The sequence below is a fragment of the Sceloporus undulatus genome, chromosome 4, assembly GCF_019175285.1.
Source record: "Sceloporus undulatus isolate JIND9_A2432 ecotype Alabama chromosome 4, SceUnd_v1.1, whole genome shotgun sequence".
NCBI classification, from domain to species: domain Eukaryota; kingdom Metazoa; phylum Chordata; class Lepidosauria; order Squamata; family Phrynosomatidae; genus Sceloporus; species Sceloporus undulatus.
Window position 1 is genome coordinate 166,397,523 of NC_056525.1, and position 19,740 is coordinate 166,417,262.

General features: G+C 42.7%; 2 protein-coding genes across 3 annotated transcripts in view; one reads left to right on the plus strand and one right to left on the minus strand.

Annotated features, from left to right (window-relative positions):
• The first annotated feature begins 304 nt into the window (after window positions 1-304).
• Window positions 305-7,787, plus strand: PSMG4 (proteasome assembly chaperone 4). The gene is made up of 3 exons (XM_042461552.1): window positions 305-677; window positions 6,667-6,742; window positions 7,580-7,787. The coding sequence occupies exons 1-3, from the start codon at window positions 522-524 to the stop codon at window positions 7,699-7,701; spliced, it is 354 nt and encodes a 117-aa protein (XP_042317486.1). The 5' UTR covers window positions 305-521; the 3' UTR covers window positions 7,702-7,787.
• Window positions 7,788-9,562: 1,775 nt separating this feature from the next.
• The window catches only part of SLC22A23 (solute carrier family 22 member 23), a 135,540-nt gene continuing 125,362 nt past the window's right edge, over window positions 9,563-19,740 (minus strand). For both annotated transcript variants that reach the window (XM_042461551.1, XM_042461550.1), the window contains one exon: window positions 9,563-15,882. In XM_042461551.1, the coding sequence (XP_042317485.1) occupies window positions 15,522-15,882 (361 nt within the window). In that variant the 3' untranslated portion in view covers window positions 9,563-15,521. The remainder of the gene's footprint in view (window positions 15,883-19,740) is intronic.

The window sequence follows — 19,740 nt, forward strand, 5'->3', positions numbered from 1 at the left end:
TCCTGAGTGCATCTTATCTTTTATTTTATTCCCTTGTGTTTTATCTGTTATGATACTTGGGTCACCCTCTCCTTTCCCAGGACATGTCCTCCATTTCCACCTTCTGTCAAGGAGGAATTCCAAACCGTCCTCCATTTTGAGCATGACCAAGAAGCATGAATTTCTGAGTGTGTTTTATCTTTTATTTTATGAGTGTATTTTATCTTTCATGACACCTGGGCCACCCTCATCCTTTCCCACAAATTTCAATCTTCTGTCAGGAGGGGGAAGTTCCCAAAACGTCCGCCATTTTGAGGAGGAGCATGAGTCAACATTTCTAGGCCTGTGTTTTCCCTTTCATATATTTTTCCTTGAAGGCCCTCCATTTGGCGGTGAGGAGGAGGCCCCCCAAAAAGCCCCCCAGTAAAGGCGGGGAGAAGAAGGAGGCGACGGAAGAAGGCCTGGCGGAGAGGGAGGGATCAGGGAAGAGGGAGGCGCTGACTGAGCGGCTCGGGGGCCTAGTAGTCGAGGAGGAGGAGGCCATGGAGGAGGGCGGCCTCTCCCTGCACGGCTTCAGCGGGCGCCTGGCGGAGCAGCTGGTCCACTTCCACGCCATGCGCCTCCGGGACTCGCTCTTCCTCTGGGTCGGGGACCGGGCCCACCTCGGCAACCTCGCCGTGGCCATGTGCACCCCGCGCGTGAGTCCCCCCCCAACAACCACCGCCACCAAGACATTATTATTTCTTTTGGACTTCAACTCCCAGAAGCCCTCAGCCATGTTGGACAATAGCCGGGGATTCTGGGAGATGAAGTCCAAAAGCCCTTTCTAAGAGCACAGTTTGAGACTGATTGAAAGAAAGGAGTTTGCAGCATGAGCTTCCCTAGGCTTCTGCCTCCTTCCTCTTCAGTAAAAAGCATCTGAGGAGGAAGGCTGAGGTCTAGGAAAGCTCATGCTGCCTCTTTCTTTCAGTTAGTCTCAAAGGTCCCTCTACATACTGTTTCTACAGACTAACATGGCTATATCTTTGAATTCTACTGCTCTACACATTCACAGTGCTTCCTCCTTTTGCATTCTGGGATTTGGAGTTTAAATAAAGTCATGTCAGAATCCTCATCCAGAGAGTTCTTAGGCCTCGTTGAACTACAAGCCCCAGAATGCAACAGGAGGCAGCCAGAGTAGTAAAAGTGGCCTAATAGAGCTATAAAAAGTATAATGAGGTAATGTTCTATTATGCAGAAATGTAAATTCATGCTTCTTAGTCATGCTCAAAATGGACGTCTTGGGATCCCTCCTGGACAGAAGGCTGAAGTGGAGGATGTGTCCTGGATTGATGGAGAGTTCCTGCATGGCAGAATGGGGTTGGACTGCTGGATGGCCCTTGTGGTCTCTTCCAACTCTGTGATGCTATGACATTTGTGAGACATTTGGCCTTCTCTGAGAGAGAAGGCTAAGTGTCTCACAAAACTACAAACCCCAGAAATCCCATTCATTTGAGTCATGGCAGTTAGAGCAGGGTCAGACTGCATTATTTCTGCACTGTAGATCCAGGTACTTAATGTCAGAAATAAAGGTTAGCAATTCATTCTTTATGCAGAAAGAATGTGGCAGACAGAGATGGCTAACTATCTCACAAGACTACAAATCCCAGCATTCCACAGCCTTGAATCCTGGCAGTTAAAGCAGAGTCAGCCCAAATATGGTTATCTGCTCTGGTGCCACAACAAACTATAATTCCCAAAATTCAATAGCATTCGAGCCATGGCAGTTAAAGTGGTGTCAAAAGGGATTATTTCTGCAGTGCGGAAGCAGCCTTAATTAGGCTGTGTCTGCACTACAGAACTAACCCAGTTTGACATCACTTTACCTACCATGGCTCAATGCTATGGGAAGAAGGTAAGGGCAGCCACAGCAGCAGGTTTAACCCTTCTTGGTTTGAAGCAATGGCCTTTTAGGAGAGGTTGGTGTGCAGCCCAATCTCATGCATATTGAAGCTGAAGGTTGCATCTGCAATGCAGAAAGAATGCAGTTTGACACTGATTTAACTGTTGTAGCTCAAGGGTATGGAATTTTGGGATTTGTAGTTTTGTGAACTATTTAGCTTTCTCTCTCAGAAAGCTTTGCTGCCACCACAAATCCCAGGATTCTATAGGATGAAGTCAAGCTTCATTGTTTCTGCAGTGCAGGTTAGATCAAAGTCTGGTTGCAAACAGATTGAAGAAGCATCAAGAATACAGTGCTTGTGCTCTCAACCCCCCCCCCCCCACACACACACAATAGGATGGAGCCATGGAAGCTAAAGGCTGTGTCAGACTGAATTGTTTCTGCAGTGCAGATGCTGCTGAAGTAAATTCAGAGGTTGAAGAAAGTAGTAGGCATGTTAGGGTCCTTTGATGCTGCACCATTTTCGGCCATGGGCTGCATCCTATGGAATCCTGGGTTTTGTGTGGTGGCAAGGCACTAGAATTTCCTGGCTGAGAATGTTAAATGCTGTTCCCTAAACTGCAGATCCCAGCATTCCTTAGGATGGAACCATGGCAATTAATGTGGAATCATCATTGTGCAGTGTGAAAGGGCCCATATTAGTATTTTAGCAGTGAGGAACTTAGGTCCAAAACACACTGCTGAAATGATCCAGTTTGAGACCGCTTTAACTGCCCTAGCTCAATGTTAGGGAATTCTGGGAATTGTAGTTTTGTGAGACATTTAGCCTTCTCTGTCAGAGAGTTCCAGTGCCACACAAAACTACAATTCCCATGATTTTCTAGCACTGAGGCAGGGCAGTTACAATGGTCTCAAACTGGGTTGTTTCTACAGTGTGTTTTGGACCATAGTGGTGATGTTGGACTGAAGTTCCCATTAGCCCTAGCCAACTTGGCCAGTGGTCTTGGGAATTGGGAACCCAACAGCATTGAGAGAACCATGCATTCCCTGTCCCTTTTTTTTTTTTAAAGGAAGGGCTTTATAGGAGCTTCTAAGTTTTAAGAAATCCTCAGAATTCCTTTCTTCCCTCGTTTGAGCCTTTTAAAACAGCACCTCACCTCTCTGCCTTTAACTATAGATGGTGCTGGTCATTTTGTATGGGTGAGGTTGCTTTTTGGATTCCTGGCAAGGAAGGAATGATGCTTTGGTGTAAACAGAAAAGACATTTTCCCCCTTTCCCTCTGGCTGGCATGGTTGCAGCAATGTGTACTTCGCCTAATGTGTTCTGCTTCTCATGTACAATTGCTGGCTCTGATTTGGGACTCTTCCTCTAATAGGGCTAGGAGAGCAGCAGTAGCTCCTGGGGTTGCACAGAGTGAAAACTGGAGAAGACACTAGAATTTTATGTGGTTGTGAACAAGAGGGAATTCCATCAGGTATTATGTAGTTTTTAGTGGGTTTTGGGGGCTATGTGGCTGTGTTCTGGAAGAAATTATTCCTGATGTTTCTCTTGCATCTGTGACTTGCATCTCTAAAGATGAAAAATCAGGAATAATTTCTTCTAGAACACAGCCACATAGCCCCCAAAACCCACTAAAAACTATGGATGCCAGCCTTGAAGGCCTCCGACTTCCCAGCAGGTGTAGTTTGTTGCCTGGTTGTGTGACAGTACCTGTTGAAATTCCCTCTTCTACACTGTCATTAAAGGTGCAGAAGCCCTATCTATTTACAACACTATGTCCCAAAGGATTCACTTCAAGAACAACTGTTGTTGTTGTTGTTGTTTTGCATATACAAAGCTCTCGTGTCAGTTACTTTGTTTATATGGTTAGCTGTAAACAAAAAAAGAACCACAGGCCACAAGTTTCTTTACCCCTGGGTGGCTACTGTATGCCATATGAAATCTATATAGTGTATGTGTAAAGTGATGTGTTTGGATACATGTTTGCACACCCTAAGCCCTTATGCTAACTGCTAAGATATTTGTAGTGTAAAACATAAACCTCAGGATAATACAGTCTGCCCTTCCCTTACACGGGGGATCCGTTCTGGATCCCCCGCATAAAGGAAAAAATGGGGATGCTCAAGCCCCTTTCAAATGAACAGGGCTCGTGCCCACAGAGGTGTGGCAGCGGCGTGCAGGGTGCATGTTGCGGGAGCATGCACCATTGTTTCCTTCCGGTGCGTGCCTCCCTCACTTCCGTTGCGGCTTCCAGCGTATGCTGGAATCCGCATAAAATACGCCCGCGTGTTTTTTTCTCATCCTGGGTGGCTAATGTATGCCATGTAAAATTTATACATAAAATGATACATTTGGATATGTGCTTGCTTTTAAACTGGGTGTGGTTGGTCTGGTTCTAACCTACATTTCAAGGTATATTCAGCACATGCCATGGAAGCTATCTCTTTCTTTCTTTCTCTAAAAAAATATGTCTGAGGGACTGTGCAATTAAACCAAAAGGCCTGTGTTTCTCCCGGCCTGTCATCATCTTGTCTGGAAGATGCAGGCCATTATCCCTGGGCCAGGATCAGCCAGTCCAGACACTGATCTGGTGGACCCAGACCAATCCTGGCCTTAATGTGGTATGAAAAGACTGGCTGTTTGCCATTGATTTTCTGGAAACTCCACAGTAAGGACATCACATGAATTATGCACTGGGTGACACCAACTCTAGTGATGCCACTGCTGGCAGACAGGACGACCCCATGTGCCCCTTACCTGTTGCCTTTGTGTCTGCTCCAAAGGCCCTTGCCACAGTTCACCTGGCCAGGCACCCCATTTCTGCAGGTCATGGCAGGGACAATTGGAGGAGACATAATGGTGGCAGCAGATCCATGGTGGAGTGTGTGGGTGGGCATGTGAACACCCACCTGTTGCTGCACTGCCATGGGCAGAATCATGGGCAGAATACCACAGGTTTGGCCCATGGTACCCTACCTGTCTTTTTAGGCCCATTTTTTTAGGCTTGCAGTCCTATACATGCATGTGTGTGCATGTATCCTATGGATTTCATTGGGTTTTCTTAGCTACCTAGAAACAAGATTTATTAAGCCGTAGGACTTGCTTCTATGTAGACCTATAAAACAGAACTGTTGACTGTTACTTGTGCTGTCAACTCTGACTTATGGTGACCCTATTGTAGGGCTTATTGTTAGTTTTCAATTAAATGTTTGCTTAGACATCTCTCTTTGGGGGCGCAAGAACTCATCCCTATTCTTTTCATGCAACTTTTGCCTCTGACAGAAATTTTCTGTTAAAGAAGAAGTGCTGAGGAACATATCTCCTTTGTATATGAACACCTGAATATGGAAGTGGTGATGTTGCCTCATTCAAGTAAATTCAATCTGGCTCTGTCTAGCAACAGCTCATAAGGCACTTATTTTCCAGACTCTGATCCTTTTAACTGGAGGTGATAGGACTCACATCCTGGACCTTCGTATCAAAAAGCTGCACTCTGCTTCTCTTCTGTAGATGTGCCTTAATCAGATGCATCCCAAGATGGGGAAAAGCCACTATTTTTTAACATAAGTTAAAAAAAATCTCCTGTAGTCCTCAATAGTGCTAAAGCGGACAAAAAACACTTGTTTCTATAAAAAGGCCTGAGCCAAGGCGATAAAGTTGCAATGATGTATGATGCTATCCATAGTCTTACATAACCGTCTGACCGCTATATAGTTTTTACAAAAAATGTGGGGGAAGTAAACATATGGATGTTGTGACTTATACATGTTATTCATAATTCTAAAAGAAAATATCCCATAATCCAAATGTAATCCAGAAATAAATGACTTTGGGGAAAAATTGGACATTTTTCCTGACCAAGGGCAATAACTTTTCTCGGTGGGATTGCATGTTTCAGTGAGGCAAGAGACTATACTGATGGCAACAGTGCTGTTGGTAGGATCTTCAATTTCAGACAGGCTTTTGCTGAGGAGCCAGACTAAATGTGCCAAGCAGTAACAGCAGTGTTTGTCTGACACTGGCAGAGGAGCCCTGAAAGATGGTGGCAGTGTTAGTACTGGGCAGAAGGAGGCACAGTAAACCCCCTTTGAATGTCCTTTACTACAAAAACCTATGAGACAATCCAAAATGAAACAAAGTAAAGTGGGGGTGAAGGCCACAAAAGTGGGCCCACCACCAAGAAAGCCCTGTTGCTCCTGGGCCCAAAACACACTGCAGAAATAATTCAGTTTGAGACTGCTTTAACTGCCCTGGTTCAAAGCTAGGAAACTCTGGTAACTGTAGTTTTGTGAGACATTAGCCGCCTCTGTCAGATTCTCTAGTACTGAGTCAGGGCAGTTAAAGCGGTCTCAAACTGCATGATTTCTGCAGTGTATTTTGGACCCTAGTCCCACTGGTCTAAGGTCAGTGACAGGACTCACCTGTGCAGGTTTGCCTAGAAGTAAGTACTACTGAGCTTAATGGGACTTATGCCTAGGTAAGTATGTATAGCATTGTAGTCTTAATAATGGTGGTTTTGCAAACAGGATTCAGAAGTTTGATTTTGGCATGCCTATAATATCCAGAGGTTGAAAGCAATGTCTGGATTGCTCAAGAAGCTGAGTCAACAGGAGATAAAATCATTTTGATTTCTCCTTTACTGCTGTGGTGTTTTTCTTCTAACCCATATGTCCCCCTCCCCATGCATATGAAAAACAAAAGTTTATTTATATCCCACCTTCCTCCTGGTAGAGGGACTCATATGCTGTTATCATAGCAGACAAGAGTGCAAAACCACTAACTAACCCTCTTCTTTTTCCTCCAGGACTCCATTCCAGCATCTACCTTACTCTTTGGCGATGCATCTGACAGTACCTCCAGTTCTTTAGCTCAAAGATTAGGTATGGGTGTGTGTTAAGATCACTTTAAAAGTATGTTTTTCATCCTCAAGGAATGCTAAATCAAGGTTGAGCAACTGTAGGAAGCTAAGAGGTTGGATCAGCCACTTTGGAGGGCTGCACCTCCCACCACAGCTCCTCAATAAATAAATAAAAAGTCCCCAAATGTAGACAAATTCCCAGGAGAGGCCTTTTTAGCAGCAGGAAGGAAAGAGAAGTCATTTCTTGTTTCCTTTCTGTTTTGCAAAAAGGCCTCTCCTGGGCCTTAAATGGCCCAGGGGGGCAAAAGTGTGGCAAAAATCCCATCATTGCCCCTAGAGAACATTTGTGGGGATTTTGAGGCAAGCAGTTTTATTTAAAAGGTCTTTGACCCAGGAGCCTCTGAGGGGGCCACAAAAACAGTGCCTATTCCATCATAGATCATTATTCTGATAGTTTATCCCAAATGAAACCAGGTTCTGGCCCCATGCCAGACCTTTGGACAATTTATGCCAACTACTGAGAACTTTGAATTAGATGTTTGTTTCTTGTTACTGCTAAATACAGTAAGCCCTGCATATCTACAGATTGGCATCTGTGGATTCAACGATCCACAGCTTGAAAATATTTTTTTGAAGAATAATTCCAAAAAGCAAACCTTTATTTTGCCATTTTATATAAGGAACACCATTTAACAGTACCATTGCATACGCTAAGATTTGAGCATCCACAGATTTTGATATCCAAGAGGGTACCTGGGCCCAAGGCTCAGCAAAAACTAAGGGCCCACTATTATCTTCTGGATTATCTATTCATTGTCTTTCCTGCAAGGCTCATGACTGTCTCTTTTGTTTGTTTTAGCCAGCAAGACTAAAAAACAGATTTTTGTCAGCTATAACATTCAGAACACGGACAGCAGCTTTATTCTACTTGTAGAAAACCGAATCAAGGAAGAAATGGCAGCTTTTCCAGACAAGTTTTAGCATGGTGTCATTGTAGTATATGTGTTTTGTTTGTATGTCTTTTGTTTCCCAATTTATTTTTACATAAATTACCCGTTTTTATGTTCTTTATGTGGTGGAATGACATATTTGGACAGCAAAGTGCCTTTGGCTTAGTTTAGCTGCTTTGAAGGAATGTAAAAAGGGAGGGGGCATACCTGTGGAAATGGATACAAGGGGATCTTAGGCATTTGTGCATTTATCTGTTCCCCTGTAATGGATTTTCAGTGGTAAGAAGAGACAGAAGAAACAGTAAAAAAGGATAAGGGTATGTGTGGAAGGTGATGACTTCTGGACCCCTGTGAAATTATATAAATGGAGGAGTGCACTTCCCTGGGAACACCCAGTGTAAGGTCAAAAAGTTTAGGGGTCTGAAATTTGGGGCTCAGAACAATGGAAGCAGTAGGGTTTGGGTGTGAGAACCAGTGTAGTGTGAAGGTTTGGATTAGGATCCTGGGAAACCAGGGTTCAACTCCCCAGTTGGCCATGGAAACCCACTGGGTGACCCTGGGCAAGTCACACTCTCTCAGCATCAGGAGACAAAGGCAAACCCCCCTCTGAACAAATCTTGCTCCCCCCCCAAAAAAAAACAACAACAACCAAACCCCCCCAAAATGATAAGTTCACTTTAGGGGTCACAAGTCAGAAAGTACTTGAAGGCACACAAGTGTTTGGATAAGATTGCCATCTACTGGATATGGTGGGTATTGCAGACATGATTACTCAATTTCCATCTTTTCTGGTTTAGTTCTAAGTGGGATGTTTGAGGCTGCAACTCCCATCACTCTGGCCATAAACCCTGCTGACTGGGTATGTTGGAATTTTAATCCAAAATCTCTGGAGTAGTACAATTTGGGAAAGGATAGTTTAAATTAGGTGGCCCACCAAATGATGGGAACTTCCCTCATTCTTGACTGTACTGGATAGATCTGCTGGGACTTGCAGTCCCACAACAGCCAGCCCTTCTTTAGATAAATGTTTGTTATATTTTGGGCTGAGCCCAGTCCACTAGGGAGTTCTGTCCTGTTAGTCTAATTAAATTAAACAGACACCTAACAAAGAAATAGAATAATCAAAACTATAGCATGGGTGACGTATTCCCTGCTCCCATTTGCTTACCTTTTAGTGATGTTGTGGATGAATTTGGACCAGATTTTCTCAGAACTGCAGATTAATTCTCCAAGGCAGGACTTGCTCATTTTGCATTTCTTTCTGCAGGAGATGTTAAATTCCCTTCAATTCTGGGGTAAGGAAGTCTGATTTGGCCTTTTTACTCTGCAGCCAAACTATGGTTGTCATCCTTTTCAATATTTACAAAATCACAAGCTTTTTCATTATTTATGATTGTGGAACTTTTGGGACACACATTTATGATGAGAAGTAGTTGCAAGCAGGACCCCGAGATTCTCTTCAGCTGTTTGTCTCAAAGCACTGTCACCAGGAAAGTGCTGCCACTGTGGCTCATAACCCCCTTGCTTGGTCCATTGTCTGGCTTAAGAGGGAGGGTTTTAGGGGTGGCATTGGCAGGAGTAGCTGGAGTAGTGGCCTTTCACCATCTTGGCTACGTCTGAAAGTGCAGGATCTTGGCTGAGGGTTTTTTGCCTTTTTTTTAAAGAGCATGGTTAAACCTGACCCTTTTTATTCTGAGTAACAGAGGCAATTCGGTCATTTCCCCACTACAATCTCCAGGATGCACAATGTCTTCCCAATGGATCAGTGCCAGAGGCTGATGGGAATCTAACAACCTCTCGTGGTGACTGTGCTTTGGTTTAATTCTCCAAGGAGTTTTTGGAGCCTTGAGAACAAATGTGCCATGGGTAAGAAACACAGACAAGGCATGGGATGCTAACCGGGCAATGTCTGTTTTTATTCCTGTACATTTACATACAAAGTTGTTTCAGTAGGTACACCGGGTGTAACATCATGCAGACACTTAGCTTTTAAGACTGTTCTTCAGTAGTTGATTTTTTTTAAGCTTGTGCTATGAAGAAGCACCAAACTACTCATGATCAAAAAACCCATACAGTAACAACAATTAGTCAATAAAACTTCATCAGAAACTGGGGGAGGGGGAGGGAAGGGGGGAATCTCACCCACTACAGACATTGCACGCTACTCTGTTCCCAAAACATTTGCACACAACACATTGAAAAATGAGGTTCTGTTAATTTTTCTTTTAAAAAAATCAAGTGTGAAAGATCTGCCACACTTTACTGTTGTCTTTCTGTCCCAGCTACAGATGTAATTTCATATGACATTCAAAGTTCTTTTGTTTTAATGGCACTTCTGCATTTGATGAATTATTATTTTTTCTCCCCTTGTTTGGCTTTTAGAAACTGGCAACAAAAAGGAAATATTTCCAATTAAATAACAAAACAAATGGAACCAACAATTCAACACACCCAACTATAAATGCATTCCCACATAGTAGTTATCTAAAGTAGTTATCTATTCCATGTAACATAATTTATACAAAAATGTAATTTCTTTCAGAGTTTATTCCAGATATTAATTTTCACTGTGTTAAAAGGTTCTGAGCAAATCATTTCAGTGCTTATTAATAACAGTAGTAGTTAAAAAGCCATATGGACTTGCTGAGCTTGGCTCAGGAAGAGGAAACAAGAGCTAAGTCAGGGGTGTGGAGCATTTCAGTGCTCCAGCTGTTGTTGTATTTCAGCACCCATTATCTTTCATCATTATCAGTACTGCTAAAACCCATTGAGAGTTGCTGTCCACACTGGGAGGGCCACATGTTCCCAAACCCTTGACCTGAATTGATAGTACCTTGACCAGTGTTTTCCATCTTGGGATGCAGTTAAGGGCATGTTCCTCTTGAGGGGGTATGTATTTCCCACTCTTGGAATGACAGGCTGCCTTGCGTCTTGAACAAACACCCTGGGCTTTTTATTTAACAATCTCTACCAAGTGCTATGTGCCATAGCATGTACAGTATGTGTAGTTCCTCAACAAAAGTGAGAATTGAGGTTCGAGCAGGCTTAGGGAGCCTTGGGACATTCACTCCTAGATGTCCTGGTCACAGCATGGTCAATGTAAGGAATTCTGGGCGGTGTAGTCAAAACATGCTGAATGCCAAAGGTACCCTATTCCTAGTTTAGGGAATCTAGGCTGAAGCCAGCCAAAGTGCTGCTGCTGTTGAAAAAACAGTAGTGCCAAAAGTGTCATGATAGTAGATGCTCATTTCTTTTGGGCTTCTGCTCAAACAGAATTTTTCAGGACCTTTGAAGTGCAATGAAATCACTGCAAAACTTGTTCATCCAAGATAGCAGCTGGATGAACACCATCACTTTATCATAGCTGCAGATTTCCATTCACTGGGAAAAGTGAATCACACTTTTCACTTTTGCTTTTATGCTGTTGCAGAGTCTCATTTACATTCTACAGAGTGGAATGTAAAAAAGTCCACTTGTCCTCCTGACAAAGGGCTAATAGAATTTGCAGCCTACTGGACATGTGTGTAGTCCTGTGATGTACAGAGCCCACTACCCCTTACACCTATGGAAAAGGCGAAAGGTCTAAACCCAGGGTGGCCAGCTTGTGGCCCTCCAGTTGTAGTTGTACTGTAAATCCTCCATTCTTTATAATTGACTGTTCTGTCCAGGGCTTATGAGGGTTGCCGCCCAAAGCCATTTGGCCACATTAGCTCACCCATGGTCTAATTAAGGGCTACCAGACTGCAATTTACAATGGCTGAACCATGAAAGGCCCAGAAACTAAATGCTGGAGTGACCGATCTGAGTTAACATCAAAAATACCTAAATGAAGAGCTCAGTTATTTCACAGACCTATTTAAAAATTATGGCCTGACTCCTGCTGGGGACTTTTGTCTTTGAATGTGGAATTGCAATTAGGCAGTCTCATAATGCCCGTTTCCAATAAATGGCTGCTATTACGTTACTACACAGGGGAGCCCACAAAGTCATTGATGCACAACAGGACTGATATGCATTGATCCAATTGCTCATAGGGACAATGACTTGAGAATGCCTGTGCACATTGGGACACTTGCCACTTTCCCATTACACAGCTTTGCAATTCACTAATATGTGTTTTTTTTTTAGTACCTCTGTTATTTAGCTAAGTAGAGTAGGCCCTCCATATCCATGGATTCTGCATCCATGGAATCAACCATCCATGGCTTGAAAATATTGAAAATATTGAAAATAAAGAAGTTCCAAATAGCAAACCTTGATTTTCCTATTTTATATAAGGGATACCATTTTACTATGCCATTGTATATATAGGATTGGGACTCATCCATGGATTTTGGTATCCACAAGAAGTGCTGGAACCCGATCCCCACTTGTATATGTAAAGTTATGTAATGTACACTGTGATAAGAGGATTTTAGCCAATATCTGTTCAAGTAGAGAAGTAATCACTGAGACACTTCAGCAGGCCTGCAACAATTTGCAACACAGCAGCCAGAGTTAAAAAAAAAAAGACCTACTAAGGAAGGAAAGACCGAACAGTTGCACAGTGCCATTTGACCAGTTCTTCTAGGAGTTGTCTGTCTGGAGGCACCCAAGGATGATGTTCAAGTTATCTAGGGCAGCACTCAAGCATACTGTGGTGTGTTCTTTTCCCAAGCTGAGCATTTAAATTTTTGTCTCATCTCTTCACCAAGGGTGTCCTGAATCAGTTATTTAATACAAATTACTAGGCCAGTACTTAAAAAGAAACACACCAAAAAACCCTCTGAGTTGAAGCACTATGGAAAATTAACTCAAGTTACCTGAAACCCAGCAGACCATTAAAGTTTGGGATGAATTGTAAAGTACTAACTCCAAATGTCAGTTTTAAGACCAAAATAAAATCAAAAGGTTAAGTACATATGAGAATTACCAAGAGCTCCTGTCACCTCACATTTTTCTTTACACATGCTGACACCTTTCTCTCTTACTCTGCTGGTTTGTAAAGTTAAAGGAGCTTCACATTGGAACAGGAAAGTAGAAAGCACAGCAGGTGACATAAATGAGCACAACAGGGAATTCAAAATTGCTAAAATGAAAAAAACTCCATAGGCTGGTGAGTGGTTAGCATGACTAGTATTCTAGTCTACAGATATATGCACAGAGGTGGGAATTAAAAAGCTGTTCTGTACCACATGGATTGCAAAAGTGCTGTGTGTCAGCTCTGCAAGTTGACAATCAATTCTCTCTTCTCTCTAATGCTTCTCCAGGCCCTGCTCCGCTGAAAAACACATCCAATTTGTCCTTCAGAGATCTTACAACAAATCCACTGTTCCTGATACATAGCTTGTAATAAAAGCATTATATAAAAGGCAAAAGGCATCACACAAATTTGGCACATGAATATTGCACAATTCAAAAGGCCTTGTTTTGTCTCTCCCCCACCCCCCATTAAAACGTAAGGTTGTAATTGTCTAGACATTAAAAAGAACAGGAGAAACATGGCCATTTGGTGGGCAGAGCCAGACAGTTTACTAGAGAGCATAAAAAGGATTAGGCTCACACTTTTTTCCCCACAAGCCTCACAGCAGTGGCACTTTGAGGAGAGAAAAAACACAAGAATTCACCATTGAACAAATCCAGTGTTTCATTTTGTTCTTTTCTTCACTGGGCTTGAGAAAGATTTCCCAGAGTGTTTCTTCCTCAGTATGAAAATTAGCAGCTTTAAGACAACATTATTTTGCTTCTCACATACATAAATTTGTGCCTCTTCCCCAGGCCCATGTTGCCCCTCTAGCAGATTTAGCCAGCCAGCGCCAGAGGCTACTGGGCTACTTTGCTGAGTGACAAGCAGTGGGGTATTGAGCTCGGTGCAGGTCATGGGAATGCAAAGAGCAGTCTGACAGAAGACGGGAAGAGAAACACAGATAAAGTCAAGTTAACAGACAATATTTAGAGCAAAGAAGGGACATGGCAGGGAGGGTGACTTAACAGTGAGCCCTGCCCTTTGCCCGCAAATGCAGGATGCATCTCAAACAAAGTGACTGTCAAATGAATGGTTCAAGACATCACTGCACAAAGGGCTGGTGCACACTTTTAAAATGGCTGTACTACTGGGCAGTCAATCACAAATGGATGGTCTGAGTAGAAGGGGAGGGAGGGAGAACAATTGACTCCAAGTTGTCACAAGTAATGCAGAACCTGCTCGCATGAACCTGGCACTAAATGGCTGTCCTCCCAGAGCCAACATTTAAAGAACCAGCCTTTGCAGAAGGGCAAATGGCTGGCAAAACCTATTGCCAGCTCTTGAGGGAAGAGGAGTTATTTTGCTTCCCCAACCCACTGTTCCTAACCCAATTTTATGCAGAGGCAAGCCCTGCTGAATTTCAGCACATGCTACCTCCTTTAGGAGTCAGGATATCAAGTGTCTATTTTCAGTCAAGTGATCCCATGGGACCAGCTGATTCAATCTACTGGTGGGTGAGTGGGGTGAGAAATCCTGCAAGAGCACTTAGGATTTTATTTTGGTGCACTTAATGGCAATTTCCTATAGGTTTTCATATTGAAGATGGCAGCCAGCTGACAATACGGCAATGCTATCCTTGAAAAACGGGAGAAATTACTAGTTTCCATACAAAGACTACTCTGGCCATCCAAAGATCCCTTCCAATGGTTTATTCCCCTCCACTTCTATTCCCCCAATCTGAAATTTTAATTTATTGTGTCAGTTCATTTACAGTGTTATCACTTCTATTCATCCATTAAAAACTGAACAGTCTTAGGGACTGTAAGGGTCACATAACTGAACCCATGTTGGGATAGCCAGAAATCCAGCCTTGATGCTTCTGAAACAAGCATTGTAGAGTCCTTGACCCTTCTGGCTATCATTTTTTCCTCCCAACTTGGAGATACTCTTCTAAAATACCTAATCATTCTAACACTTCTTGTTAGGTTAAAAACCACTCTTAGTAAAGCACTGAGTTTACCACTTAGCAATGCACTTTTCCTCCCAGACATTGCTTATCATTGTGGATGAACACGTGCAAGACTTCTCTATGGAGAGACACATTTCCCATTTCAGTCCATATGCCTGATTTGCTTTGGGGTGGACGGGGAAGGCTTTGCTTGTGCAAAAGTTTGTTTTCAGCTTTGACTTGCAAGTGGACTCCGCTACCTCTAAAATTTGGAAAACGGCTTTTAAAAAATATACCAGGGCTCGCTAGCTAAACTCTACTTCTGCATTCTAGAATTTTAATTTTGAAATTTTAAGTTGAGATTTTTGTATGCACACTAGGTAAACCAGGTTAGGATGAGCATGGGAGAGATGGAGAACTGGGTAATTCTGGAGAGACTGAGAAAATCTGTTGAACTGAAAACACCAGTAGTCAATGAATACATTGTCGCAGCAAGAGATACCTCATTCTGCCAACAAAAAACACAAGAGATGATTAAAAAAAAACCCAAGCAAAACAGAAAAACAAACAGAACGAACCCCACAACTTGTTTCTTGGAATGGCTACTCTTCTGGAGAACAACATGGCTTCATGTTTATGGTCAACAAGAGGAAAAAAGGCAGTAAAGTGCTTCATGGAAACAAAAACAAAATCATAAAAATAAATAGAAATATTGAATGGAAGGAGGAAAGAAATGTTCTGATGGGCCTTTCTCTCCAGTCTGCTTGCTTTGAGGATGCCTTCCCCATGCCCTCCAAACACCTGTTTCCAAAGCATTTTGTACTCCAACCAAAGATTCCTACAAGAAGTGGATTTAGCAGCAGAGTCTGATTCCCCTGTGTATCCATCCCTTCTTTCACTGGTTTGTAAACGTTCTGCGGAAAGCCCGCCCACGGCAAAGTGCTCCTCCTCCAACCAACTACATCGCCTTCATCCCATTGGCGGTGACACTCTCGGCCACACTGTCATTCACAGCAGCTGCTGAATCATGGAGGCCGGAGTAATCCTTGAGTTCGGAGTTTGTCAGCAGCAGGGGCTGCTCCCCCTTCTTGTGTGGCAGGAGGGGCTGCCGGGTGTAATGTTCACCATCTGGAATGTTCTCTGGCAGGTTCTGGTTTTTGCTCTCCGGCAAGAGGAGGATGCAGATGATGCAAATGAGGGTGCAACAGGCAAAGATCACATGGTGGAGGAAGTAGCCTTTCTGGTTGTGGAGCTCCATGATGGGCGCAGTCAACATACCAAAGCCTGCACTGGCCTGGACAAGGCCAAGCCCGCCGCCCCTGAAGAAACAAGCATATCCTTCGTAACTACCAAATGGATATCTTCAGTTTATATTCAGTAAGACTCTGGTATAATATATACAGCAGCTCCAAATGGACAGGATTACTAATGATATAGTCCCACAAAACTTAATCACCTCTGATATGGGTTACTTATACCTTGCCTTCCTTCAGTATGAAGAAAACCCAAAGAAGTGTAAGACCCGTACAATTTTTTTTAAAAGTAACAGCAACCCATATGAAACAAAAAAACAAAAAAAACCAAAACCATATTCCAGAGAATATGGTATGGAAAAGTATCTTTAAAAAGCAGAATTGTTCAAACTGAGGCTGCATCTGCACTGCAGAAATAATGCAATTTGATACAACTTTAACTGCTATGACTCAACGGTATGGAATTCTGGGATTTTTAGTTTTGTGAACTATTTAGCCTTCTCTGTCAAAAGCTCTGGTACACCACAACAAACAACAAATCTCCAGATTCCATAACATGGAGCCATGATAGTTAAAGTGGTGGCAAACTGCATTATTTCTGGAGTGCAGTTGCAGCCTCAGGCTAGCTATAGCAACGTTACCCACCAAATGGCAAAGGTGGATGAACCCCAAAGGTTAATTTTCATCCCCCATGATCTACTGTAGGCCACAACAGCTCCTCCCCAAACCGAAACTGGAGGTGGATATAAATCCACTTCTGGTTTTTCTAGAATGCTTTTGGGGGATAAAACAAAGGAGAATACCTGCTCTTGGAGGCAGACCATTCTACACCCTGCTATGCTGCCAAATTGCCAAAAGCCCATTTGAACTGGCCCAGAGAATGCTCATGCTCAGAAGTGACTGGAAATGAGACTCTAGTCAGGAAACCTTCTAAACCAGTGCCTCCCAAACTTTGGTCCTCCAGGGGTTTTGGACTTCAACTCCCAGAAACCCTAGCCAGTTTGGCCAACAATCAGAAATTCTGGGAGCTGAAGTCCAAAATATCTGGAGGACCAAAGTTTGGGAATCACTGTTGTAAACTAAGGACCTCTCCCTTCTTAGTGAAACTCCTCTCCTTGCAGGATTGAGGCCCTGACTCAGCAGACTTGTGCTGGGCACAGAGTGCAAGGACCTGTCCTTTTGCCTTGCAGAGATAAGGGTTTGTTACCTGCTTGGACCATCCCAGCTTTTATCATCTGACTGTCTATTCATTGTACTGCTTTAAATAGCTACTGTCCTGTTGGCCTAATACAGGAAGGATGTATTTTCCTGAGAAGGGGGGGCACAGATTCAGGGAGTCATTGGAGTCATACAGGGCAGAGGTAGATACAGAGGGAGGAGACTATTAAAATATCAAAGAAGAAAGGAGCAGAAGTGTGCTTGTTACCCCCAAACTGTCTCCCAGCTCAATTAGCATGGATAGCCTTGGTGACAGCAACCCCCCCCCCCCTGACCCTTCCTTGGAGGTCTTTAAACAGAAGCTGGATGGTCATCTGTTGGGGATACTTTGATTGTGATTTCCTGCATGGCAGGGGGTTGGACTGGATGGCCCTTGGAATTCCAGATAAGGGAGACTCAACCTGTAACAACAACAACAATGGTGGTCCACTTGTCTCTTTTATTAATAAATCTGCTCCCTGATAATTTAGAAATGTTGACATGTGAAATTCTCAATGTGATCACTAGGGAGCAGGCTTTCCTCACACTTATTTAATGGGCAGCAAAAGATACAGAACCATTTTAAAATATCATGGGTGGGAGGAAAAACACCACCCCAAAACCACAATTTCTAACCATCATATGCCCTTTGTATCATCTTGCTATTTCTCCAGTCATAAGAAACCCAAGGCAGGCCTTTTGATGGCAGGGCTGTTCAATGAATATAAGAAAACTTAGTTGATCATTTATATAATATAGTAGAAGAGTCAATGTGTGGCACAGTGGTTTAAGCACTGGACTATGATTCTGGACACCAGGGTTCAAATGCTGGCTCAGCCATGTAAACCCACTGGGTGACCTTGGGCAAGTCATATTCTCTCAGTCTCGGAGGATGGCAATGGCAAACCCTGTCTGAAGAAACTTGCCAAGGAACCTTAGGTACACAACAACAATGTAATATAGTACATGATTCATAGATTTGCATATACATGAAAATACTTTGTGAAAAGCATGCCTTGCTTTAGCTAGTGGATATGGATGCTCCTGTTGCTGCAGACCCGGTTTTTAAAAAGAGGCAGCCTGCTCCATGCATGAGGTGGTGTGGAACAGGATAAATAAACACCTATTTTGAGACGATGTCCGTCACCCAAAATTTTGGAAACTTCTGGTTTTAAAAAAGAATGTAAAAGTGTCGAAAAGATCTTTGGCAATAATTTAAGAGCTTTTAAAAGCACAGTGGTCAAGCACTAGTCTTGCACCAACTGTACTGGCTTGTAATTTGCCTCTGAACTCAATTCAAGGTGCTGGTTTTGACCTACCAAGTCCTAAATGGCTTGGGACCAGGATATTTGAAGGACCACTTACTTCCATGTGAGTCTGCCTAGAATCCATGTTCCTCAGCAGGGGCCCTGTTACATGTCCCTGCACCCTGAGAGTCCAAGTTGGAGAGTACCTAAGACAGGGCTTTCTTTGTAGCAGCACCTCATACATGGAATTACCTTCTGACCTCAGTCAAACTGGCTCCATTTCTTTGAAACTTCTAATGAGCACCTAGGACTGCACTGTTTGGTATGGCTTTTGGAACTGTTTTAATTGTGCATGTTTGCTAAAATGTAGCTTTTAAAATAGTTTTGGTTTATTTGAAAAGAATATTTTATTTGCCTTTGTCTGTTATATATCATTTCAGGGATCCTGAAGGGCTGAGAAACAATAAATAATTAACCTACAAATCATTGCCACAGACTAATTATTAAGTCATCAATTAGATGGTCTTATAGAAGCCATCAGCATCAAGTTCCCATCCCACTCTTAATTTGTGACACTGGAACAATGAATGCTAATCTGTTTTGCAGGACTGTTATAGGGATTGCACCAAGAAAATGTATGTGGAATGTTCTGAATGCTCTCATGTACTACTACAGTAATATGTTAATACTGTAGTAATAAAATAGTGTTACATGTTAATATTATGATATAATAATTATTATATTATAGGATAACAATAATTTGTTGTCAGCTGCCATCAAGTTGAATTCAACTTATGAGAGACTTATATATTAACAGCCCTACCGAGGTCTTGAAGACTCAGGGCTGTGGCTTCCTTGACTGAGTCTATCCATCTTCAATGCAGTTTTATTATTCTCTTACTGCCTTCAATCGTAACCAGCATTATTGTATTTTCTAGTAAGTCATGTCTTCTCATGATATGACCAAAGTATGACAGTCTCAGTTTAGCCCTCTCCTGATTTAATTTCTATTCAAGCTGTCTTGTTCATTCATCAGAGATAAATAAATCCTTGTTAACCTGAAAATTTATCTTGTGGTCAGAGAGGTCAATCCAAAGTATTTGTTACTGCATACGCTGCTGATTCTTTCAGCTTGTTTTGATATTGCACACGTAACAAACCAAAGGTTTAAATGAATTCAAGGTTTTTTGTTGCCCAGAATCATGAGCTAGGGGCCCCTGGAGCAGACAGGATACCTTTTGTTCACTGCTGTTAATCTTCTGAAAGGTTACTAAGTGGGAAACGGGAGAGAAGGTGCCCCAAATGGTAAGAAATGAATGATGCCAACTTGTTAGCTAGTTTGTGAATGCACTCTCACTCTACTCTTTCTTTGCTTCTCCCATAATTAAATTGTTCTACCAAAAGAAGCCTGTTTGTTGTTTTGTAGCAGAAAACACATAGCACACATACACAAAACACACACACACTTGCTCCATCAACT